The sequence below is a fragment of the Rhinopithecus roxellana genome, chromosome 8 (genome assembly GCF_007565055.1).
Source record: "Rhinopithecus roxellana isolate Shanxi Qingling chromosome 8, ASM756505v1, whole genome shotgun sequence".
NCBI lineage: Eukaryota > Metazoa > Chordata > Mammalia > Primates > Cercopithecidae > Rhinopithecus > Rhinopithecus roxellana.
Window position 1 is genome coordinate 218,047 of NC_044556.1, and position 24,070 is coordinate 242,116.

General features: G+C 52.1%; 2 protein-coding genes across 5 annotated transcripts in view; one reads left to right on the top strand and one right to left on the bottom strand.

The window, feature by feature from the left end:
• Positions 1-3,540, top strand: part of CHERP (calcium homeostasis endoplasmic reticulum protein) — a 24,736-nt gene extending 21,196 nt beyond the window's left edge. Inside the window, exons 13-17 of one of the 4 annotated variants that reach the window (XM_030935221.1) lie at positions 477-650; positions 959-1,102; positions 1,204-1,320; positions 1,755-1,849; positions 2,075-3,540. In XM_030935221.1, the coding sequence (XP_030791081.1) occupies positions 477-650; positions 959-1,102; positions 1,204-1,320; positions 1,755-1,849; positions 2,075-2,268 (724 nt within the window). In that variant the 3' untranslated portion in view covers positions 2,269-3,540. The remainder of the gene's footprint in view (positions 1-476; positions 651-958; positions 1,103-1,203; positions 1,321-1,754; positions 1,850-2,074) is intronic. The other 3 variants (XM_010361482.2, XM_030935222.1, XM_010361483.2) reach the window with 3 other exon arrangements.
• C8H19orf44 (chromosome 8 C19orf44 homolog) lies at positions 108-23,937 on the bottom strand. Its single transcript, XM_030935223.1, is given in 10 exon segments — positions 108-1,375; positions 4,066-4,176; positions 7,444-7,509; positions 7,511-7,611; positions 8,971-9,066; positions 12,128-12,617; positions 16,277-16,350; positions 19,742-20,036; positions 21,655-22,414; positions 23,878-23,937. Coding segments are annotated over 9 exon segments (1,995 nt in total). The 5' UTR covers positions 23,919-23,937; the 3' UTR covers positions 108-1,375; positions 4,066-4,104.
• Between the last annotated feature and the right edge of the window lie 133 nt (positions 23,938-24,070).

Genomic DNA, 24,070 nt, shown 5'->3' on the forward strand with positions numbered 1-24,070 from the left:
TCTCCCGGCTCCCAACAACCACACCTTCTGCCCAGGCTAGAAAATGTAGCTGTCCCTCAGGAGAAACTGCCCCCCTGCCCCTGAGTGACAAGTGTGTGTGTCATAGGCACAGCACACACGTGGCCCTCAGTGGAGGGCATTTTAATGGAGACACATCAGAAGAACTTAGGGAAGGTGTGGTATGGCGGCACGTCTCAAGCAGCTGGCCGCCACAGGGCCGTCAGCCCACCCTTCCCCGTGGTCACCCCTTCTTTCTGTGCCAGGCTGCAGGCCTGTCCACCCATGAGTCAGTGTTCCTGTTCCCCAGTTCTACAGACCATGAGTCCCCACCACCTCAGTGGAACAGCAGGGTGGCAAGGGCGTGGGCACCAGAGGAGCCACTGGGCTGCAGGAGGACAGCCCGGTGGGAACGCTGAGCCAAGGTCCGCTGCACCCATGCTCGGAGCCCACAGCCACAGGGCCATGTACTCTCCAAGGTTCTGTGGATTAACTCCTGATGACTTTTCCACGAGTTCCTGTGAGTGGGCGTCACGTGGCCACACAGGGAATGCCGTGTCTTACAGTGAAGGCTGGGAGCAGAACGGCCTCTATGAGTTCTTCCGAGCAAAAATGCGGGCCCGGCGGAGGAAAGGCCAGGAGAAGAGGAACAGGTAAAGCACAGATGTCTGCAGCGGCCGGGCGGCCAGGGCCCACAGCTTGCGATGGGAGGGCTTAGAGTAGACCCCAGACGCGCTCAGCACGTCCACCCTTACACAGCCCGTGCCTGTGGGGCGGTGTTTTCCACACGGCCTGAATTCACACAGCAGCAGGCTCGGCCACACTGTTTAGGAACTTGATACCGCTGTGTGGCTATGGCACCACATCCACAGCCACACCCCTGCATCTGGGGTCGTCCAGGAACCTGAGGGCCAGGGTGGGCTGCCACGGGGGCACCTGATCATCAGGCCTCTCCCCACAGTGGACCCTCAAGGTCTCGGAGCAGATCCAAGAGTCGAGGGCGTTCTTCCTCCCGCTCCAACTCAAGATCCTCCAAGTCTTCAGGCTCGTACTCAAGGTCAAGGTCGCGCTCCTGCTCCCGCTCCTACTCCCGCTCCAGATCCAGGTAGGCAGAGGCTGCCGCAGGAGGGCAGTGCCCGAGGCCTCTTCCTGTGGCCTCCCCATGACGCCTGGCTGCTGCTGACCATTGGGCACCCTTCCCTGCAGAAGTCGGAGCAGGTCGCGCTCCTCCAGAAGCCGCTCCCGGTCCCAGTCACGGTCCCGGTCCAAGTCATACTCCCCAGGAAGACGACGCCGGTCACGGTCCAGGAGCCCCACCCCGCCGTAAGATCCTGTCTTAACTGCCACACTGGTAACGCTGGGATGCTGCAGTGCTTTGCTGTGAATGTGGAAACATTGGTGGTTAGGAGACTATGTTAGGAGTTAGGCCGCCAGCATTAGCCCAGGGACAGTGGCACCCTCACCCTCACCACAGTAGTCACTTGGCAAAGCCTGAGGCGGTAGCTGGGGTCTGCTTTCTAACCATCATCGGGGTTCGAGGTGCCCTGCTCTCGATGCTGAGCGTGGGGTGGGGGCCAGTGTCTGGAGCCCCCTTGTCTAGCTGAGACAGGATAAACGGGTAGAGACGCAAAACCTGCATACAGTGTCACCTGGCGACAGTGAGCATGCACACAAGCTGCAGCTGTGAGGCCCTCATCACTGTCATTCCAATAAATGTCTCAGTTACTTCTTAAAAGAATAACCTGTCTCGATTTTAGTTCCTCTGCTGGTCTGGGTTCTAATTCGGCACCTCCCATCCCTGACTCAAGGCTCGGAGAAGAGAACAAAGGCCATCAGATGCTGGTGAAGATGGGTAAGGCGGGGGAATGGGGAGGGCACGGGAAGGGTCCTCAAGCGTGCTGGACCCGGGAGTCACCAGCGCTTTCTCTCCCTCAATGCATGTGGGGATGGATGGAGTCAGGCCGGTTCTCTACCCATTTCCCATGTCTACACTGGCTCTCTGGACATTCAGTCCCCCATGTGCACCCCCATCTGCCTCTGTCCTGTCGTGGTTGTGACTGTGCATCTCTGTTTCCAGGCTGGAGTGGCTCTGGCGGCCTCGGTGCGAAGGAGCAAGGGATCCAGGACCCCATCAAGGGCGGGGATGTCCGAGATAAGTGGGACCAGTATAAAGGCGTGGGCGTGGCCCTGGACGACCCCTACGAGAACTACCGCAGGAACAAGAGCTACTCCTTCATTGCCCGCATGAAGGCCAGGGACGAGTGTAAGTAGGCGCCCATGCAGGGAGGCGCCATGCCGGTGGCCAGCAGTGCCGACTGTGGGACCTTCCTGGCTGACTGGCAGTGGAAGATCACAGTGACAGTTCAGTTCTCACACCGTCTCCACTTGTGGAGAGCCACAGGAAGCGAAGGAAGACCAGCACATGCCCAATGGGAATGCCATGCTCCATGGCGTGGAGGGCACGGGCGCCACCCACAAACCACACCAGGAGGCGCTACAGCCACCAGGGCCCCAGGCTCGTTTCCCTTTACAGTGAAGCAAGAAACACAAGATCCTCCGCCCCGAGTAAGAATTCACCCATGAAGGGATGGATGTGCATCTGCCCTGAGTCAGATTGAAGCCTCCTCTTAGGCTCCAGGAGGAGCATGTGCTGGAGGGGTCAGCCTGGGCCAGAGCCAGCGCCCTAGCTCTGTCCTCCAGCTCCCAGCGCCCACCGACCCTGACCGGGCTTCCCCTCGGCTGTGTAGGGACAAAGCCAAGGCCCAGTGCCATGACTGCCCGCAGATTGAAAAACAGAAACACAACTTTTTTGACTTGACTTGCAAAGTGAAGCAGAGTTTTCATTTTTATTCCCCTTGGTTTAGTTTTAGAAAGAAGAATATTGACCCGAGAAGGGGCCCAGTGAGATTCTGAAACCCACTTCTTCAAAGGCGTACTGGCCCTTAGTTCAGTTATTTTAGTTGTTTAAGTTGATACTTTTTTTCTGGAATGTAGCCATTTGCTGTTATCTGGGAAACAGAAGATTCTAACAGGAAGCCAGCCTAAGACACTTCAGGTCGAGCGCTTCCTCGGAGTCCGTGCCCATCGCATCCCCTGCTTGAGTTTCGCACTTGGAAGAACCCTGCACCGGCTGGTGTGTGCTATGGCCCGTCCCATCCAGAGTGTGGAGCCCGACCCCAGCCAGCACCTCCCACTCCGTCATTTCATTTCACACCCCTGAAGGGAGGGGAGGCCAGTTGGGAGCTGCCCCGCGGAAGCTGGTGGGCAACTGCTGGGAATCGGCCACACGTGGTGTCCATGGGCAGCCTGGTGCAATGCCATTCATTTGTACAAAAACATTTTTGAAAAATTCTTTTCAATAAGATGCGAAATCTTCCAACTTTTCAACCCAACGTGATGAATATTTGATTTTGTTCTAGATTTCCTGTAGCTGTGAATTGTTAAAATGTATGATTCAGGATAAGACGTAAACACGTGCTGTTAGTAATTTCTTGTGGATTTCATTGTTTTGCCTTCAAATAAAGCCTTTTTTTAAAGACCTTTCTCCCACACATGTGTAAGTCAGAAGTGTGCTCGGCTGACTGAGGAGACGCATGTCCTGGTTTGAGCTGTGCAGCCTGGGATCACAGGCTTCGCCCAGGGGCTCACGTGGCGTCCTCAGCGTGCTGACCTGGTCCCCTGTCCATATCCTCAAGCAGGGCTTCTGCTGTCCACCCCGCCTTCCTCTGGCTCGCTGGGATGCCAGGACCTGCCTGGGTGGAGCTGCTCTGCAGAGGCTGGTGGCCCCTGTCCTGCTGTGAGTAGGGACAGCTCCACTGAAGCTATTTCCACTGGCCTCTGGTGTCATGGAGCTGGGCATGCTGCTGGGAGAGCTGTCACTGAGCTGGATTTGGCTCAGAGGAGTCTGGGGCCCTCACGCCAGCACCGCCTGCCCCACCACGGAACGTCACACCTGGATGCTGATACGTGTGTGTGTGTGTGTGTGGCCCTCATCCCGGCACCGCCTGCCCCACCACGGAACATCACACCTGGACACTGATGAGCTCTGTGTTTGTGTGCACAGGGTACCTTTTGTTAGATGTCACATCAAGCTCCACCTGCTGGTGCTCACATCTCCTTGTTCACCTCCTCCAGGGCGTCCTCCATGGTCAGCGGGGCAGGTCTGTGGCGCCTAATGTACTGTCAGGCAGAGGACAGACCACGCCGTCACCATCGTCACCTCAGCACAGTCTGAGACAGGGTGCTGGAGGAGGGAGTGAAGCCGGCACCTGTCCCCAGCAGGCTCCTGTCAGGTGACAGAAGCGTGAAACCACAGGATGTGTGTGACAGGTTGGCACATGGGGCTGTAGAAACACTGAGGGTAGGGGGACACCGAGGTCAGCCCTGCGAGGGGTGAACCCTGACAGAGAAAGGGAGGGGTGCCTGTGGGTGCCCTTGGAGCGGCTGAGATCAGGGAGAAGCGCCTGGAGCAGGCAGCTGGGAGCTATGGTGGGCTGCAGCCAGGTGGCACAGTCAGATGGCTTCTGCCTGCATCGGATTGGCTGATGGACGACCAACAGAGGCATGAGTTCAAAGCCCCCAGAGGCTTGCAATGAGCAAAGTTGAGATTGTAGAGACCCATGGGACTCACAGCCTGCCCTCTTCAGCAGATAAACCACAGGGAAACGAGAGGCCTGGCATGCAGGGGACCCCGAGGGCGCAGTTCTAAAGCGGCGTCCCTGAGGCACATGGGAGAAATGCCCAGCCTGCTTGCAGGCCCAGCATGGCTTTCATGGGGCTTCCTGAGGATCCCCAACCACTCAGTGCTGAGAACCGGTCGCTGCTCTAGATTTAAGAGGCTCAAAGGACACATCAGGTAGTATGGACTTTGGATCTGGATTACAAAATTGGAACAAAACACAACTTTAAATGAGACAAGCAGAAATCTCAACGCTGGACATTCCTTGATACTTGGTAAATTTGGTTTGTGTATTATCGCATTATGGTGGTTTGTTTGAGACAGAGTCTCGCTATGTCGCTCACTCAGCCTCAACCTCTCCAGCTCAAGTGGTCCTCCCACCTCAGCCTCCCAAAGAGCTGAGACTGCAGGCACACACCACTAGTGCTCGGCTAGTGTTTTTGTATTTTTTGTAGAGATGGAGTCTTCCTATGTTGCCCAGGCTGGTCATGAACTCCTGGGTTCAAGCGACCCACCCTGCCTCAGCTTCCCAAAGTGCTGGGATTACAGGAGTGAGCCACCATGCCTGGCCTTGAACATCACTTGTTAGAAATAAACATTGAAAAATTTGTATGTAAAATGTTTAAAGCAGGGGGCGGTGGCTCACACCTATAATCCTAGCACTTTGGAAGGCTGAGGCAGGTGGATTACCTAAGGTGGGGAGTTCAAGACCAGTCTGACCACCATGAAGAAACCCTGTCTTTACTAAAAATATGAAAAATTAGCTGGGCATGGTGGTGCACACCTGTAATCACAGCTACTCAGGGAGGGTGATTCACTTGAACCCAGGAGGGGGAGGTTGTGGCGGGGCGAGATCGTACCATTGCACTCCAGCTTGGGCAATGAGTGAAATTCAGTCTCAAAAAAAAAAAAAGTTCATAAAGTTTATAAATAGATCACCATAAAGGACTGTGTATAGTATAACGCCTTTTTTTTTTTTTTTTTTTGAGACGGAGTCTCGCTCTGTCGCCCGGACTGGAGTGCAGTGGCCGGATCTCAGCTCACTTCAAGCTCCACCTCCTGGGTTTACGCCATTCTCCTGCCTCAGCCTCCCAAGTAGCTGGGACTACAGGCGCCCACCACCTCGCCCGGCTAGTTTCTTGTATTTTTTTAGTAGAGACAGGGTTTCACTGTGTTAACCAGGATGGTCTCGATCTCCTGACCTCGTGATCCGCCCATCTTGGCCTCCCAAAGTGCTGGGATTACAGGCTTGAGCCACCATGCCTGGCCTTTTTTTTTTTTTTTTTTTTGAGATGGTGTCTTGCTCTGTCGCCCAGGCTGGAGTGCAGTGGCACGATCTCGGCTCACTGCAAGCTCCACCTCCCAGGTTCACACCATTCTCCTGCCTCAGCCTTCCAAGTAGCTGGGACTACAGGCACCCGCCACCACACCAGGCTAATTTGTTTGTATTTTAAGTAGAGACGGGGTTTCACTGTGTTAGCCAGGATGGTCTCCATCTCCTGACCTCGTGATCCACCTACCTCGGCCTCCCAAAGTACTGGGATTATAGGCGTGAGCCACCGCACCTGTATAACACCATTTCTATAAAGAAATTTGCTGCCAGCCATGGTGGCTCGCACCTGTAATCCCAGCACTTTGGGAGGCTGAGGCAGGCAAATCATCTGAGGTCAGGAGTTCGAGACCAGCCTGGCCAACATGGTGAAACCATGCCTCTACCAAATATACAGACATTAGCTGGGCGTGGTGGCGGGCGCCTGTAATCACAGCTACTTGGGAGGCTGAGGCAGGAGAATCACTTGATCCCAGGAGGCAGAAGTTGCAGTGAGCCGAGATCACGCCATTGCACTCCAGCCTGGGAGACGAGCAAAACTCCGTCTCAAAAAAATAAAAAAAAAGAAATATGCATACTACAGTTCATACAAAAGTCTGAATGAGTATATATATCAAGTTGGTAATAGTTATCTCTGAAATTAAGGAGGACTTGCAGGTTACACATCTCTGTAACAAGATTTTCAGGAAACAGGCACGTAATTTTTGGTAATCAGATTTAAAAAATTTTTTTTTGAGACAGAGTCTTGCTCTGTCGCCTGAGCTAGAGTGCAGTGGCACGATCTCGGCTCACTACAACCTCCACTTCCCAGGTTCAAGCAACTCTCCTGCCTCAGCCTCCTGGGTAGCTGGGACTACAGATGCCCGCCACCATGCCCGGCTAATTTTTGTAGTTTTAGTAGAGACGGGGTTTCACTATGTTGGCCAGGCTAGTCTCAAACTCCTGACCTCAAGTGATCTGCCCATCGCAGCCTCCCAAAGTGCCAGGATTACAGGTGTGAGCCACCGCGTCCAGCTGGTAATCAGATAAAAATTCTCAAAGGGTAAAAAAGAGGTGACTGTGATCGCTGAGAACAGCTGGGCTGCCTCTGGCCCCATCTCGGGGATCTCTCAGTAGGCTCAGGGAAAGGGGCAGAACCCCTCCCATGGGAGAAAACAGTGCCACAAACAGTAGGTCCCTTTAGTCTGAGGTCACACAGCCCAGGCGGGGCTGGCTGCAAGGTGCAGGAGCTCAGCACCCCACCCAGTAGCAGCTCTTGCCACAAGGTGGCAAGAAATGAGGCGCCCTCCACAGGGACAGCAGGTGATGGCCCCACTGCATCCCTGCAGCCCTGGGCTGAGTGCTGGAGCCCAAGCCCTGGCCCACATCCCCTTGGCCAGCATCTGGGGACTGCCACTCCCCTACCGCCCTGCCCCTGCCCGTGGGGAGCTGCGCTCACCTCTTTGGCTTCCTCCAGGGTGTGGTATTGGAAGGAGTCCGCGTCCAGGGAGCGCAGGAGGGAGGCCGTGCAGGTGCCTGCTGGCCTGGATGAACTGCTGCGTCAGGCTCAGCTGCTGCTTCAGCACATCATGGAGCGCCAGCACGGCCGGGCTGTAGGCGGTCAGGGCTGCCCCAGCTCCGCGTCACTCGGTGGCTTCACCAGGGCCCCACAAATTCTGCAGCCCCCCCACTGCTCAGGTGCCAGGCTACCTTCTGAAATCTGTTTGTTTTTTCTGGAGACAGGGTCTTGCTCTGCCACCCAGGCTGGAGTGCAGTGGTGCCATCACAGCGCACCGCAGCCTCGAACTCCTGGGTTTAAGCAACGATAGCTCGCGCCTGTAATCCCAGCACTTTGGGAGGCCGAGGCAGGCGGATCACAAGCTCAGGAGTTTGAGACCAGCTTGGACAACATAGTGAAACCCCGTCTCTGCTAAAAATACAAAAAAAATTAGCCAGGCGTGGTGGCGGGCACCTGTAGTCCCAGCTACTTGGGAGGCTGAGGCAGGAGAATCACTTGAACCGGGAAGACTGAGGTTGCAGTGAGCCAAGATCACACCACTGCACTCCAGCCTGGGTTGACAGATCAAGACTCCGCCTCAAAAAAAAAAAATTAAAATTGAAAAGGGAAAAAAATAGTAGGTACCAGATGGACTCCTATGTGTATCATAAGCCTTTGGTGGCTCCACTGGACTCGGCAAAGACTAAACTCTCTAAGTTGGCTGTTGGGGCTCCTTCCTCATGCCTCAGGCTGGACTGGAGCCTTTCTGAGGGCCACACGGACTCAACCCAGGAGGCAAGGGGCATGTCTACCCAGGCTGTGCAACTCAGTATCAGTCCAATAAATGTCTTCAGGGGAAATAAACTATGGCTTATTGATGTAATGCCACCAAGGGAAACACACAAAAGTGGCCTTGTGCCAGGTGTGGTGGCTCATGCCTATAATCCCAGAACTTTGGGAGACTGAGGTGGGCAGATCATTTGAGGTCAGGAGTTCGAGACCAGCCTGGCCAACATGGTGAAACCCTGTCTCTACTAAAAATACAAAAACCAGCCAGGCGTGGTGGCAGGTGCCTGTAATCCCAGCTACTCGGGAGGCTGAGGCAGAAGAATCACTTGAACCCGGGAGGTGGAGGTCACAGTGGGTGGAGATCACGCCACTGCACTCCAGCCTGGGCAACAGAGCAAAACTCTGTCTCAAAACGAACAAAAAAAGTGGCCTTGTTGGGGTGCAGGGCACACAAGCATCACTCTTCACCCTCTTGTTTTATGGGACATGGGTGTCCCTTTGCAAGAGACAGAAGGTTCAAGGGCATCCACACCTTTTCTCTCCCCATGGCAGGTGCCCATGGCTGCAATAATCCCTGTCCAATGGACCCCTGGAAGCCAGTATGCAAGGGGTGCCACACCTCCAGAGTGGGTGTGAATCTGCACGTGAGATGAGTCCTGTAAAATGTGACAGGAAGGATCCCCCAAGCTGGGCTGTTACCTTCTATTGCATCCGCACTGATAACATGATTGGCAATGGGTGTCGGATCCACGTAGGCACCTCCCAGGGCAGGCCCCATGGCTGCCATACCGGCCACTATCTCGGGGACAAAGAGAGGGGTAAGCAGACAGTACACAGAGAAATGACTTTCAGGTCCACAGATACGACCCTGGAATAAACTACGTGAGCTTGTTTTTTCCTCTTTCTGAAGGTGATCGCCACTCTTGCATTTTTTTTTTTTTTTTGGTTTGAGATAGGGTCTTGCTCTATTGCCCAGCAATAGAGCAGCAGCATTGGAGTACAGCAGCATGGAGTACAGCAGCATGATCACAGCTCACTACAGCCTCCTGGGCGCACGTAATCCTCCCATCTGTCTCCCAAGTAGCTGGGACTACAGGTGCGCCACCACACCTGGCTAATTTTTAAATTTTTTTTGTAGAGACAGGGTTTCCCTATGTTACCCAGGCTGGTCTTGAACTCCTGGGCTCAAGCAATCCTCCTGCCTCAGCCTCCAAAAGTGCTGGGATCACAGGCGTGAGCCACCATGCCTGGCCCTTCTTTGCTTTTTTTTACCCTCTTCCCCTTTCAAATATTTCCCACGGCTGCCTCCATTTTTCTGCTAGGTTTTCTTGGCTCAAGGCACAGTCATCCCAGCTGGGTGCAGTGGTGGCTCCGGCTCACAGTGGCTGGAGTCGAGAGCAGTGGAAAATGTGCTTTCCCAGCCTTTCTTCTAAGGGTCACTGTTGACCTTGGGATTTTGTGTGGCCCCTGGGCTCTGAGGCCAGCGTGTTTATGGCTGCTGTTTTTTCTCTCTCCTTTCCCTGTCAGGCCTAGTCTAGGAAAACAGCCTCGCCAGTGTTTCATGAAAGCATCCCTAAATTGCCAAAAATATGGACAGAAATGCAGACAGACACAAACAATTCTGAGCCCAGATCCCAGGTTGAAAATACCATTTAACACTTCCAGGTGATTTTACTCAATGTGACTGACTTTCCTTCCTGAGAAACAGACACCAGTCACCCCTCTCCTTAGGGGAGGGGCCAGTCAGGCTGATGGTAGGTTAAACCCCCAAATCAAAACAAATAGAGCCAGTGAGAATTACATCGCTTTTCTTTTTCTTTTTTTTTTTTTTTTTTGAGACAGTCTTACTCTGTCGCCCAAGCTGGAGTATAATGGCATGATCTTGGCTCACTGCAAGCTCCACCTCCTGGTTTCAAGCGATTCTTGTGCCTCGGCCTCCCGAGTAGCTGGGACTACAGATGTGCGCCACCATACCCGGTAAATTTTTGTATTTTTAGTAGAGACAGGGTTTCACCACATTGGCCAGGCTGGGAATTACATCATTTTTCACATCCAGTCTACCTTGTCAAGAGCCATATGGATGAGAAAAGAGAGATTAAAAGGGAATGTTTATTAGCCAGGCACCTCTAGTCCCAGCTACTGGGGAGGCTGAGGTGGGAGAATCGCTGAAACCCAGGAGGTGGAGGAGGCTGTGGGCCAAGTTTGCACCACTGCACTCCAGCCTGGGCAACAGAGCAAGGCCCCATCTCATAAAATAAAATAAAATAAAATAAAATAATAACATGGAAATGTTTAAAAGAATGGGGCCTTTCTACCAGCAAGAGCTGAGACTGAAGCTGGGAATGAGAGAAGTGCCTGAAGGCCAGGCATGGTGGCTCACGCCTGTAGCCTCAGCACTTTGGGGGGCCAACATGGGCAGGTGGAAGGATCACTTGAGCCCAGGAGTTCAAGACCAGACTGGGGAACATAGGGAGACCCTGTCTCTACAAAAAACTTTTTAAAATGATACTGGGGGCTGAGCGTGGTGGCTCACACCTGTAATCCCAGCACTTTGAGAGGCTGAGGCAGGCAGATCACGAGGTCAGGAATTCAAGACAAGCCTGGTCAGCATGGTGAAACCCCATCTCTACTAAAAATACAAAAATTAGCCAGGCACGGTGGCGCATACCTGTAGTCCCAGCTACTCAGGAGGCTGAGGCAGGAGAATCGCTCGAACCCGGGAGGCGGAGGTTGCAGTGAGCCGAGATTGCAACACTGCACTCCAGCCTGGGCAAGAGAGGAAGACTCTATCTCAAAAAAAAAAAAGATACAGGGCCGGGCACAGTGGCTCATGCCTGTTATCCCAACACTTTGGGAGGCTAGGGCTGACAGATTGCTTGACCCCAGGAGTTTGAGACCAGCCTGGGCAATATGGCAAGACCCTATCTCTACAAAAAAAACAAAAATTAGCCAGGCATGGGGGTGCATGCTTGTAATCCTAACTACTCGGGAGGCTGAGGTAGGATCACCTGAGCCTGGGGAGGTTGAGGCTGCAATGAGCTGTGATTAGGTCACAGCACTCCAGCTTGGGCAACACAGCAAGACCCCATCTCTAAAAACAGAGTGAGAGAGAGAAATGTCTGGAAAGTCACCCAGGGTGTTCATTCTCCAGGACAAAGGCATCCTGTGCACTGCAGGATGTGGAATAGCACCCCTGGCCTCCACCCAGCAGATGCCAATAGCATTCTCCACCCCGAGTTGTGACAATTAATAATGTCTCCAGACCCTGCTGGAGGCCCCCCATGACAGAATCATCCTGTGGGAGCTGCTACCCTAGTCCTTGGTTCTGATCCTTCTGAACGCTTCAGGGCTAGGCAGACATCGGGACACACCAGGGCAGCAGCCCCTTGTCCATGGAAGAGGAAATGGTGAGCCAAGGTCCCTGGGTGATTTTTTTTTTTTTTGAGACAGAGTCTCATTCTGTCACCCAGGCTGGAGTACAGTGGCATCATCTCAGCTCACTGCAACCTCCGCCTCCCAGGTTCTTCTCATGCCTCCGCTTCCGGAGTAGCTGGGATGACAGGAACACACCACGACAGCCAGCTCATTTTTGTATTTTTAGTAGAGATGGGGTTTCCCCCATGTTGGCCAGACTGATCTTGAACTCCTGACCTCAGGTGATCTTCCTGCCTCGGCCTCCCAAAGTGCTAGGATTACAGGTGTGAGCCACCTTGCCTGGCCAACCCCTCCAGGTGATTACTAACAAGAGCTCAGATCTCGGGAACCTGAGCTCTCCCACGTGTCTCCCAGAATGCTGTAAACCACGCGCTGAGCTCCTGTCCCGGCTGCCCCGGCCCCCGCGGGCCCCAGTGCTTACCCTTGGTCCACTCGTAGGTAAAGGTGGGGTCTGGCGTCTGCACAGCTGTGTCCTTCACAAGCACCCTTGTCATGTGCCTGCCCGATTTTTTCCTAGACTCGGCTATTTGTGGAAGGTCTGTCTTCACACTTGAAGAGGATTCAGACAGAGCGTCCAGTGTTCTGTCAAGAGACTCCTTGGAACGGGCGGTTGGCTCAGATGCCATCAGACTTGGAGAGTTTTCAAAATCCTCAGAATAAGCTGAGCTGACTGTGTTCACCATGGGGGCTTCAGATGGTGGCTGCGTGCTGGAAGTGCTGTCCTGCTGGATGGCAGGAGCTGAGCTGGCACTGAGATGCTCTGAGACCTCGCTCTCATCCCCCTCCGCAGAGGCGGCCTTTCCCTGTGATGCCCAGCTCCTCGCCTGGGCCTGCCTGGGGGCATCCGCCCCAGCGGACACCTCAGCTCTGAAGATTTTGCCAGCTGTTTTCTCTCTCTGAGCAGTTTCCTCCTAAAATGAGGAATGGCAGAGGTGGCTGGGAAGTGAATTTTTTTTTGCTTTTGTTTTTTTTTTTTGAGACGGAGTCTCGCTCTGTCACCCAGGCTGGAGTGCAATGGCACAATCTCAGCTCACTGCAAGCTCCGCCTCCTGGATTCACACCATTCTCCTGCCTCAGCCTCTCGAGTAGCTGGGACTACAGGTGCCCGCCACCACGCCCGGCTAGTTTTTTGTATTTTTAGTAGAGATGGGGTTTCACCGTGTTAGCCGGGATGGTCTCAATCTCCTGACCTTGTGATCTGCCCGCCTCGGCCTCCCAAAGTGCTGGGATTACAGGCGTGAGCCACTGCGCCCGGCCGGAAGTGTTTTGGAAAGATCAACATGCTAGGAACACTGCACTCCTAGGAGCTGGGGACCTCCGTCATTCCCGCAGGCAAGGGGGACACACCAGCCCCTCATTAGGTGTGGGCATGGAGTATTCTAAACAGAACTGTGGCGTCTTCAGCACGGGATACCTACGGGGCTGCAGGAAGCCTGATCGGGTGACGCATGCTTAGATGGCACATGAATGGCATTTAACATTTCATCAGGGACTTAAGGACTTTAGGTGGCTGAGGCGGTAGGATCCTTTGAGCTCAGGAGTTCAAGACCTGCCTGGGCAACATAGCAAGACCCTATCTCTATAACAAAAAAAAATAAAAATTAAAAAATTAAGTTTCGGCCAGGCATGGTGGCTCATGCCTGTAATCCCAGCACTGTGGGAGGCCAAGGCGGGCAGATCACCTGAGGGCGGGAGTTTGAAACCAGCCTGACCAACATGGAGAAACCCTGTCTCTACCAAAAATACAAAATGAGCCAGGCGTGGTGGCACATGTCTGTAATTCCAGCTACTCGGGAGGCTGAGGCAGGAGAATCACTTGAACCCAGGAGGTAGAGGTTGCGGTGAGCCAAGATGGCGCCATTGCACTCCAGCCTGGGCCACAAGAGCAAAACTCCAACTCAAAAATAAAACATTTCGCCGGGCGCGGTAGCTCAAGCCTGTAATCCCAGCACTTTGGGAGGCTGAGACGGGCGGATCACGAGGTCAGGCGATCGAGACCATCCTGGCGAACACGGTGAAACCCCGTCTCTACTAAAAAATACAAAAAACGAGCCGGGCGAGGTGGCGGGCGCCTGTGGTCCCAGCTACTCGGGAGGCTGAGGCAGGAGAATGGCGTAAACCCGGGAGGCGGAGCTTGCAGTGAGCTGAGATCCGGCCACTGCACTCCAGCCTGGGCGACAGAGCAAGACTCCTTCTCAAAAAAAAATAAAATAAAATAAATAAAACGTTTCATCATAGACTGATGAAATGTTAGGTGGCTGAGGCAGTAGGATCCTTTGAGCTCAGGAATTCAACACCTGCTTGGGCAACATAGCAAGACTCTATAAGAAAAAAAATAATTAAAAAATTAAGTTTCATCATGCCTGGGGGCAATGGCTTACACCTGTAATCTCAGCACTTTGAAAGGCCGAGGCAGGAGGAATGCTTGAAGCTGGGAGTTCAAGACCAGCCTGGACAACCTAGCTGGTCTCTATCTCTACAAAAAATAAAAAATTAGCCAGGCATGGGTGCATGCCTGTAGTCTCAGCTACTCAGAAGGCTGGATAGGAGGACTGCTTGAGCCTACGTCATTGAGGATGAAGTGAGCCATGATCCCCCAACTGCATTCCAGCCTGAATGACAGAGTGAGACCTGTCTCAAAAATAAATAAATTGGGCTAGGCACGGTGGCACATGCCTGTAATCTCAGCACTTTGGGAAGCTGAGGTGGGTGAATCACCTGAGGTCAGGAGTTTGAGACCAGCCTGGCCAACATGGTGAAACCATCTTCACTAAAAATACAAAAATTAGTGGGGTATGGTGACGGGTGCCTGTAATCCCAGCTACTCAGGAGGCTGAGGCATGAAAATTGCTTGAACCCAGGAGGTGGAGGTTGCAGTGAGATGAGACTGTGCCACTGTAGTCCCAGCCTGGGCAACAGAGTGAGACTCCATCTCAAAAAAATAATAATAAGGCCGGGGGTGGTGGCTCATGCCTGTAATCCCAGCACTCTGGGAGACCGAGGCGGGTGGATCATGAGGTCAGGAGATCGAGACCATCCTGACTAACATGGTGAAACCCCGTCTCTACTAAAAATATTTTTAAAATTATCCAGGCATGGTGGCAGGCGCCTGTAGTCCCAGCTACTCGGGAGGCTGAGGCAGGAGAATGGTGTGAACCCGTGAGGCAGAGCTTGCGGTCAGCTGAGATTGCACCACTGCACTCCAGTCTGGGTGACAGAGCGAGATTCTGGTCTCAAAAAATAGTAATAATAATAATAATAGGCCAGGTGCAGTGGCTCACACCTGTAATCCCAGCACTTTGGGAGGCCAAGGTGGGCGGATCACTTGCGGTCAGGAGTTCGAAACCAGCCTGGCCAACATGGTGAAACCCCGGCTCTACTAAAATATACAAAAATTAGCCGGGCATGGTGGCAGGCGACTTAATCCCAGCTACTTGGGAGGCAGAGGCAGGAGAATCATTTGAACCTGGGAGGCGGAGGTTGCAGTGAGCTGAGATCGAGCCACTGCACTCAAACCTGGGGGATAAGAGCGAGACTTTCTCAAAAAAAAAAAAAAGTTTAAAATAAAAAAAAATAATAAAAAAATTTTTAAATTAAAATGTCATCACTATGTATCACCAACACGTGTATCTGACAGTGCCGGTGGCCACCAGGACAAAAATCCCAACAGGGAGCGTGACTGGATATAGCTGGTGAAGTGCTGCCTCCGCGCAGATGTTGTCACGGGCGGCTTAGGTGGGATGTGCTTTAATCACCGGCTAACCAAGGTAGCTTCATCCTATTAGCACCTAAATCAGGGTCTCTCACCTACTGCACTCTTGACATCAGGAGCCACAACATTCTTTGCAGTTGGAGGCCGCCCAGTGTATTCCGTAATATGGAGAATATGGAGCAGTGTTCCTGGCCTCCACCCACTCACAATGCCAGTTGCACCTGTCACCCACCCCCTAGTCATGACAGCCAAAATGTCACCAGACATTGCCAATGTGCCCTGGGGGGCAGAGTTGGAAACTATAGGCCTAAATGAAACATTACTTGCTTTTCCACATAAGAATCGACATTGGGCCAGGCATGGTCGCTCACACCTGTAATCCCAGCACTTTGGGAGGCCGAGTGGAGAGGATTGCTTGAGCCCAGTTTGAGGACGGCCTGGGCAACATAGTGAACCCTTCCCCAATTTTTAAATTTTTAAAAATTTTTGGCCGGGCGCGGTGGCTCAAGCCTGTAATCCCAGCACTTTGGGAGGCCGAGACGGGCGGATCACGAGGTCAGGAGATCGAGACCATCCTGGCTAACACGGTGAAACCCCGTCTCTACTAAAAATACAAAAATTAGCCGGGCGAGGTGGCGGGCGCCTGTAGTCCCAGCTACTCGGGAGGCTGAGGCAGGAGAATGGCGTGAACCCGGGAGGCGGAGCTTGCAGTGAGCTGAGATCTGGCCACTGCACTCCAGTCCGGGCGTCAGAGCGAGACTCCGCCTCAAAAAAAAAAAAAAAAAAAAAAAAAATTTTTTATAAAACATTTTAAAGCCAAAAACAATCAACAATGAAAAATGACTTTGTTGTACTTACTTCCTGTTCCAAATCGGAGTTCTCACTGACAACTGGAGACAGATCGTCAAGCGATAAAATATTTATTCTAAACTCTGTAATTAAAAAATTAGTATAGCATTTGAATTTACTCCATTATTTACTCCATAATTTTTTTTAAATCTTACAAATTTCTTTCTTTTTTTTTTTGAGATAGAGTCTCACTCTGTCACCCAGGCTGGAGTGCAGTGGCATGATCTTGGCTCACCACAACCTCCGCCTCCCAAGTTCGAGTGATTCTCTCACCTCAGCCTCCTGGGTGGCTGGGATTACAGGTGCCTGACACCTCGCCCAGCTAATTTTTCTATTTTTAGTACAGACAGGATTTCACCATTTGGCCAGGCTGGTCTTGAATTCCTGGCCTCAAGTGATTCACCTGCCTTGGCCTCCCAAAGTGCTGGGATTACAGGTGTGAGCGTGGCTGGCCTAATATCCCACAAATGTTTAGAAAGATATGAAGACACGCAGTCCCTGTCCTCAAAAAACCAGCCCAAGGGTCCACACACCTTTCCTCTATAGGACAAGGCAGGGCAGTGGTTCACACCTATAATCACAGCATTTTGGGAGGCTGAAGTACGATGATCGCTTGAGCCCAGGAGTTTGAGACCAGCCTGGGCAACATAGTGAGACCCCATCTCTACAAAAAAATTAAAACATTACCTTTGCATGGTGACGTGCACCTGTAGCCCCAGCTACTAAGGAGGCTGAGGCCAGAAAATCTCTTGAGACCAGGAATTCAAAGCTGCAGTGAACAATGATCACACCACCGCACTCTAGCCTGGAGCACAGAGAGACCCTGTCTCTAAAAAATAATAATAATCCGCCAGGCGCGTTGCCTCACACCTGTACTCCCAGCACTTTGGGAGGCCGAGGCGGGTGGATCACGAGGTCAGAGGATCAAGACCATCCTGGCTAACACGGTGAAACCCCGTCTCTACTAAAAATACAAAAAAATTAGGCGGGCATGGTGGCAGGTGCCTGTAGTCCCAGCTACTCGGGAGGCTGAGGCAGGAGAATGGTGTGAACCCGGGAGGCGGAGCTTGCAGTGAGCCATGATTGCGCCACTGTACTCCAGCCTGGGTGACAGAGCAAGACTCTGTCTCAAAAAATCATCATCATCGTCATCCTCATCATCGGGCATGGTGGCCCACGCCTGTAATCCTACACTTTGGGAGGCAGAGATGGGCGGATCAACTGAGGCCAGGAGTTGAACACCAGCCTGGCCAACATGGTGAAACCCGGTCTCTACTAAAAATACAAAAATTAGGCAAGTGTGGTGGTGCGCACCTGTAGTCCCAGCCACTCAGGAGGCTGAGGCAGGAGAATCACTTGAATCTGGAGTCGGAGGTTGCAGTGAGCGAAGATCACGCCACTGCACTCCAGTCTGGGTGACAGAGCAAGGCTCCGTCTCAAAAATAACAATCATAATAAATAATAATAATAACAATGATACAAACTAAAAGGCTAGCTGGGAAATTTCCAGCTTTTGGGTACAGACTGTCTGTTGTGACTACTCAGCTCCACTGTCACAGTGTGAAAGCAGCCATAGACAATGTGTAAGAGCGTAGCTGCCTTCTGAGAAAGCTTTATAAAGACAGAAGACAGTCTGGGCGCAGTGGCTCATGCCTGTAATCCCAGCACTTTGGGAGGCCAGGGGGGGCGGATCACCTGAGGTCAGGAGTTGAAGACCAACCTGGCCAACGTGTTGAAATCCCGTCTCTACTAAAAATAGAAAACTTAGCCGGGTGCGGTGGCGGGCGCCTGTAATCCCAGCTACTCAGGAGGCTGAGGCAGGAGAATTGCTCGAATCCAGGAGGCGGAGGTTGCAGGGAGCCAAGATCATGCCATTGCACTCCAGCCTGGGCAACAAGAGCAAAACTCTGTCAAAAAAAAAAAAAAAGACAGGCCAGGCGCCGCGGCTCACACCTATAATCCCAGCACTTTGAGAGGCCGAGGCGGGCAGATCACGAGGTCAGGAGTTCCAGACCAGCCTGACCAACATGGTGAAACCCCGTCTCTACTAAAAATACAAAAAATTAGCCAGGCGTGGTGGTGCACACCTGTAGTCCCAGCTACTCGGGAGGCTGAGACAGGAGCATCACTTGAACCCAGGAGGCGGAGATTATAGTGAGCCGAGATCGCACCACTGCACTCCAGCCTGGGTGACGCAGCGAGACTCTATCTCAAAAAAAAAAAAGACAGAAAATAGGCGTACTAGCCCCGGTCCAGGCAGATTAGCAGCTGATCAGAGTGCACTGTTGGAAGTTGCTGAGAAGTACGCATGTGGTGTAAGGGGTGGGAGGTGGCAGGGCACCCAGCCAGCTGGGGGGAAACAGGGAGAAGACTGTGGAGCAGGGGCAGACCTGAGACACGGCCCCAAAGCATCCTATGTTGTCATTTACAGCAAGTTAATAGACTGTGAGTTCTGAAAAAAAGAGTTCTAAATTATATATATATATATATGTAGTACAGCAAGTCAAAGGCACTGTAGAACCTTAGGGTGGGGGCCAGTGTCTGAACCAAGTGTGTGCCGGGACCCAGGAGTATGGGGTTCTCTGTGGAGATTCTGGTGCTCCAACAGGTTTTTGGGTTTAAAAACATTTTTTTTAGAGATGGAGTCTTGCTCTGTCACCCAGGCTGGAGGACAGTGGTGTGTTCATAGCTCACCGCAGCCTTCAATTCCCAGGCAGGCTCCAATTCTCAGGCTCAAACGATCCTCCTGCCTCAGCCTCCCAGCGTAGCTGAGACTACAGGTGTGCACAACCACACCCAGTTAATTTTTGTATTTTTTGTAAAGACAGGGTTTCACCATGTTGCCCAGGCTGGTCTCAAACTCCTCCTGCCTAAGCTTTCCAAAGCACTGGGATTGCAGGCATGAGCCACCAGGCCTAGCCTCGAACAGCTTCCAAAAGGTTTAAATTGACTCCAGAGATGAGCTGGTAAGCCAGGTGTGGTGGTTCACACTTGTAATCCCAGCACTTTGGGAGGCCAAGGCAGGCAGATCACCTGAGGCCAGGAGTTCAAGATCAGCCTGGACAACACGGTGAAACCTGGTCTCCAGAGTACAAAAATTAGCCCAGTGTGGTGGCACACGCCTGTGGTCTCAGCTGGTCAGGAGGCTAAGGCAGGCAGATTGCTTGAGCCTGGAAGGTAGAGGCTGTAGTGAACCATGATCATGCCCACTGCATTCCAGCCTGAGTGACAGAGCAAGACCCTGTCTCAGAATTAAATAAATAAATAAATAAAGATAGCACAAAAATCTGACTTGGCCCCTCAACCAGACAAGAAAGTTAGAAAGCTGAGTGTGTGATGTGACTCAAAATACCCTGCCTGTGGCAATGCCCCATGACCACTGCATCGGGGACTCTAAAGGTGGCCCCACCCTTCCTGCCCAAGGTACTGGCTTTGCACCGGGACCGGGATTATCGTCGAGGCTGTTATCAGCACCTTCTGAGACCGGTTCATCCACTGGCTCAGCCTCACTCCTTCCAGGGGAGGATGCAAGCTTGACGTGCCCCATTCTTAAAGACGCTGATTCTGAAAAGGCGCCTGTGATGGAAACTGACGGCGTGTGGGAGGTGGTGTCACCGGAAACGTGACTCTGTGGGGAGTCTGCTCTTGAGCGAGCGCTGTGAAGGGTTCTCTCTGCTGCCAGGGAGGTTGGCAGGTGTGATGTCTGAGACGGCTTTGCGCTGGAGAGTTCCACACTGGGTACAGTAAATGCTCTTGGCTGAGATGGGACCTGATATAAAACACTTGAAATTAACAAACTTATGACAACTAAGGTTTTTGTGGGGTTTTTTTGTTTGTTTGTTTGTTTTTTTGAGACAGGGTCTCACTCTGTTGCCCAGGCTGGAGGGCAGCGGCTCAATCATAGCTCACTGCAGCCTCGACATCCTGGGCTCAAGCGATCCTCTCATCTCAGCCTCCCAAGCAGCTAGGACTACACGCATGTGCCACCACACTTTTTTTTTTTTTTTTTTGGTAGGAATAGGTTTTGCTATGTTGCCCAGACTGGCCTTGACCACAGCTGAAGCATCTATCCACCTAAGCTTCCCAAAGCCCTGGGATTACAGGTGTGAGCCACCATATCTGGCTGATAACCTAAGTTCTTATGGTTCAACAGACAGTGCAATTAGCGAGCGGGGAGCATGAGACCAACACCGCAGGGATCACATTTTTCTCTTACTGCATCCCCTTTCTCTCTTCATTTCTGAAAGTCATGGTACAATATTTAGGTAAGATAATATTGGGAGTAGAAAATATTCCGCAAGGCTGGGCGTGGTGGCTCAAGCCTGTAATCCCCACAGTTTGGGAGGCTGAGGAGGGCAGATCACGATGTCAAGAGATCAAGACCATCGTGGCCAACAGGGTGAAACCTCATCTCTACTAAGAATACAAAAATTAGCTGGGTGTGGTGGCGTGCACCTGTAATCCCAGCTACTTGGGAGGCTGAGGCAGAAGAATTGCTTGAACCAGGGAGGCAGAAGTTGCAGTGAGCCGAGATCGGGCCACTGTACTCCAGCCTGGCAACAAAGCATCGCAGCTACTTGAAAGGCAGAGGTGGGAGGGTCACTAGAGCCTGGGAGGCAGAGGTTGCAGTGAGCTGAGATTGCGCCACTGCACCCTCCAGCCTGGGTGACAGAGCAAGAACCTGTCTCAAAAAAAAAAAAAAGCTGAGTATGGTGCCTCATGCCTGTAATCCCAGCACTTTGAGAGGCCAAGGCGAGTGGATCATCTGAGGTCAGGAGTTCGAGACCAGCCTGACCAACACAGAGAAACCCCGTCTCTACTAAAAATACAAAATTAGCCGGGCATGGTGGTACATGCTTGTAATCCCAAACTCAGGAAGGCTGAGGCAGGAGAATTGCTTGAACCTGGGAAATGGAGGTTGTGGTGAGCCGAGATCACGCCACTGCACTGTAGCCTGGGTAACAAGAATGAAACTTGGTCTCAAAAAAAAAAAAAAAAAATATATATATATATATATAAAATTAGCCAGTCACTGGCCGGGCATAGTAGCTTATGCCTGTAATCCCAGCACTTTGGGAGGCCGAGGCGGGCAGATCACCTGAGGTCAGAAGTTTGACACCAGCCTGACCAACATGGAGAACGCACATCTCTACTATGCACACAAAATTAGCAGGGCGTGGTGGCGCATGCCTATAATTCCAGCTACTTGGGAGGCTGAGGCAGGAGAATCGCTTGAATCCGGGAGGCAGAGGTTGTGGTGAACAGAGGTTGTGCCATTGCACTCCAGCCTGGGCAACAAGAGCGAAACTCCGTCTCAGAAAAAAAAAAAATTAAATTAAATTAAATAAATAAAAATAAATTTACCAAAAAAAAAAAAAAAAACTTACCAAAAATAGTTTTCTTTCTTCTTCCTCACTGACGTTAACACTGCTGAAGCCTTGACTCGTCTTTTTTTCTCTAGAAGAGTCCATCAAGCTTCCTAGCAATACTTTCATTTCTTCTTCGTCACTGTCTGGAGAATCAAATGTTCTAGCAGGTTCTTTCTGTTTGGGGGTTTGCAAAGTCCTCTCTTTCCCAACAGGTGCTTCAGGGGATATGTTTTCAACAGATGGTTGTTTCTTCTTTAGAAACCTACTGACTTTTGTGTTCTGTGCATTATTTTCGGTGACAGGAAGTTGACGGGCTTGAGTCTGGGAAGAGTTGTCTGTGTTCTGGGACGCAAGTTCGATTGCACCCCCAGAGAGGATTCTGTCAGCTCTCTTTGGAAGACTGGCATTGGTGGTCACTGAGTCAGATTCTGTGTCAGACAAATTCCTCTGCAGCTTCCGATTCATGATCCGGGTTTCCAGCTGGGCCAGCTTCATGAGTGCGGCATTGGCTCGGATCCTGGAGGCAGTGGTGGGTGGTCTACTTGAGGCAAGGCTGGGTCCACTCCCCAGTACAGGGTTCTCTTTCAGGAGTAAGTGTTTCTCACCTAGAGTTTGGTTTCTTTTTAGAAATCTGCTATGACCAGGTGCTGTTTTGGTAAGATTTCTACTGATCTGGAAGTTTCTGATTTCTTCCATTGTTGAATCTTCTAAGGAAGTGTCACTGAAGTCACCAAAAAGATCGCGCATGGGACAGCTGGCTTTCCTTGCAGAAGCCATTCTGTGGGGGAAGGGAAGCAATTTTGCATAAGAGTACCTGCTGTTTGGGCCGGGTGCAGTGGCTCACGCCTATAATCCCAGCACTTTGGGAGGCCGAGGCAGGCGGATCACGAGATCACGAGATGGAGACCATCCTGGCTAACATGCTGAAACGATGTAACTATCATTAATTAGTGAATAGATTACAAACTATGGTCCATCCATACAGTGGAACACTGTTCAGCAATTTAAAAAACAAATACTAATATAATAGCATGCAGGAATCTCAAATACATCATACTGAGGGAAAGTAGCGGAGCCAGGCCCAGTGGCTCACGCCTGTAATCCCAGCACTTTGGGAGACCGAGGCAGGTGCATCACGATGTCAGGAGTTCGAGACCAGCCTGACCCACATGGTGAAACCCCGTCTCTACTAAAAATACAAAAATTAGCGGGGCATGGTGGCGTGCGCCTGTAATCCCAGCTACTCAGGACGCTGAGGCAGGAGAATTGCTTGAACCTGGGAGGCGGAGTTTGCAGTGAGCTGAGATCACGCCATTGCACTCCAGCCTGGGTGACAGAGCAAGGCTCTGTCTCAAAAAAAAAAAAAAAAAGGAGCCAGACACTAAACTCCACACACCCTATCATTTCATCTGTAAGAACTGTCAAGAAAATGCAAACCAATAAACTCAGAAAGCAGATCAGGCCGGTGCTGTGGCTCACGCCTACAATCCCAGCACTTTGGGAGGCCAAGGCTGGCAGATCACGTGAGGTCAGGAGCTCGAGATCAATGTAGCAAACATGGTGAAACCCCATCTCTACTAAAAATACAAAAAATTAGCCAGAGTGCAGTGGCATGATCACAACTCACAGCAGCTTTGACCTCCTGGACACAAGCAATCCTGCCTCCCGCCTCAACATCCCGAGTAGCTAGGACTGTAGACGCGAGCCACTACACCTGGCTAATTTTTTATTTTTATCTTTTTTAGAGATGGGGTCTCGCCATGTTGCCCAGGCTGGTTTGGATCTCCTGGCCTCAAGTGATCCTCCCGCCTCTGCCTCCCAAAGTGCTGGGATTCCAGGCGTGAGCCACCACGCCCGGCCTGACACAAAGTTCTAAAGCTGGATGAACTGGATGGTGGCGACGACTTCACAACTTTGTAGATTTACTAAAAATAACGGAGTCGTCAGCTTAAAAGTGGCGAACACTATGGTATGTAAATGAAGGCTCAACAAAGTTGTTAAAAACCAACAAACCAAAATTTGAAAACCCTGGCGCCCCTCAGACCATCCTGCTCTTCTCCCCAGCTATGAAGCGACCCGCCCAGGACCACGCTCCAACAGACTCCAGACAGGGAAACTGAGGCGCGGGATCATCCTGCAGCTGCCCAACCAGCTCAGTCACGGAGAAGGCCCCATTTCCCCGTATCCCCCCTCGCGAGCCCGGACGCCCAGCCTGGTCACCTCCCCACCAGCCCTGCCGACCTTCCTCCCACGCCGTCCATTCGCAGAGGCAGCAGCCACATTCAGGCCTGAGGGAGCGGTTGCCCTGAGCAACAGAACCGGAGCAGAAGAGACTACATTTCCCAGCAAGCACCGCGCCCCGCAGACCAATGGCGTCCCGGATCACAATCGCGAGGCATCATGGGAGTAGTAGTTCCCGGGCGAGCCCGACGAG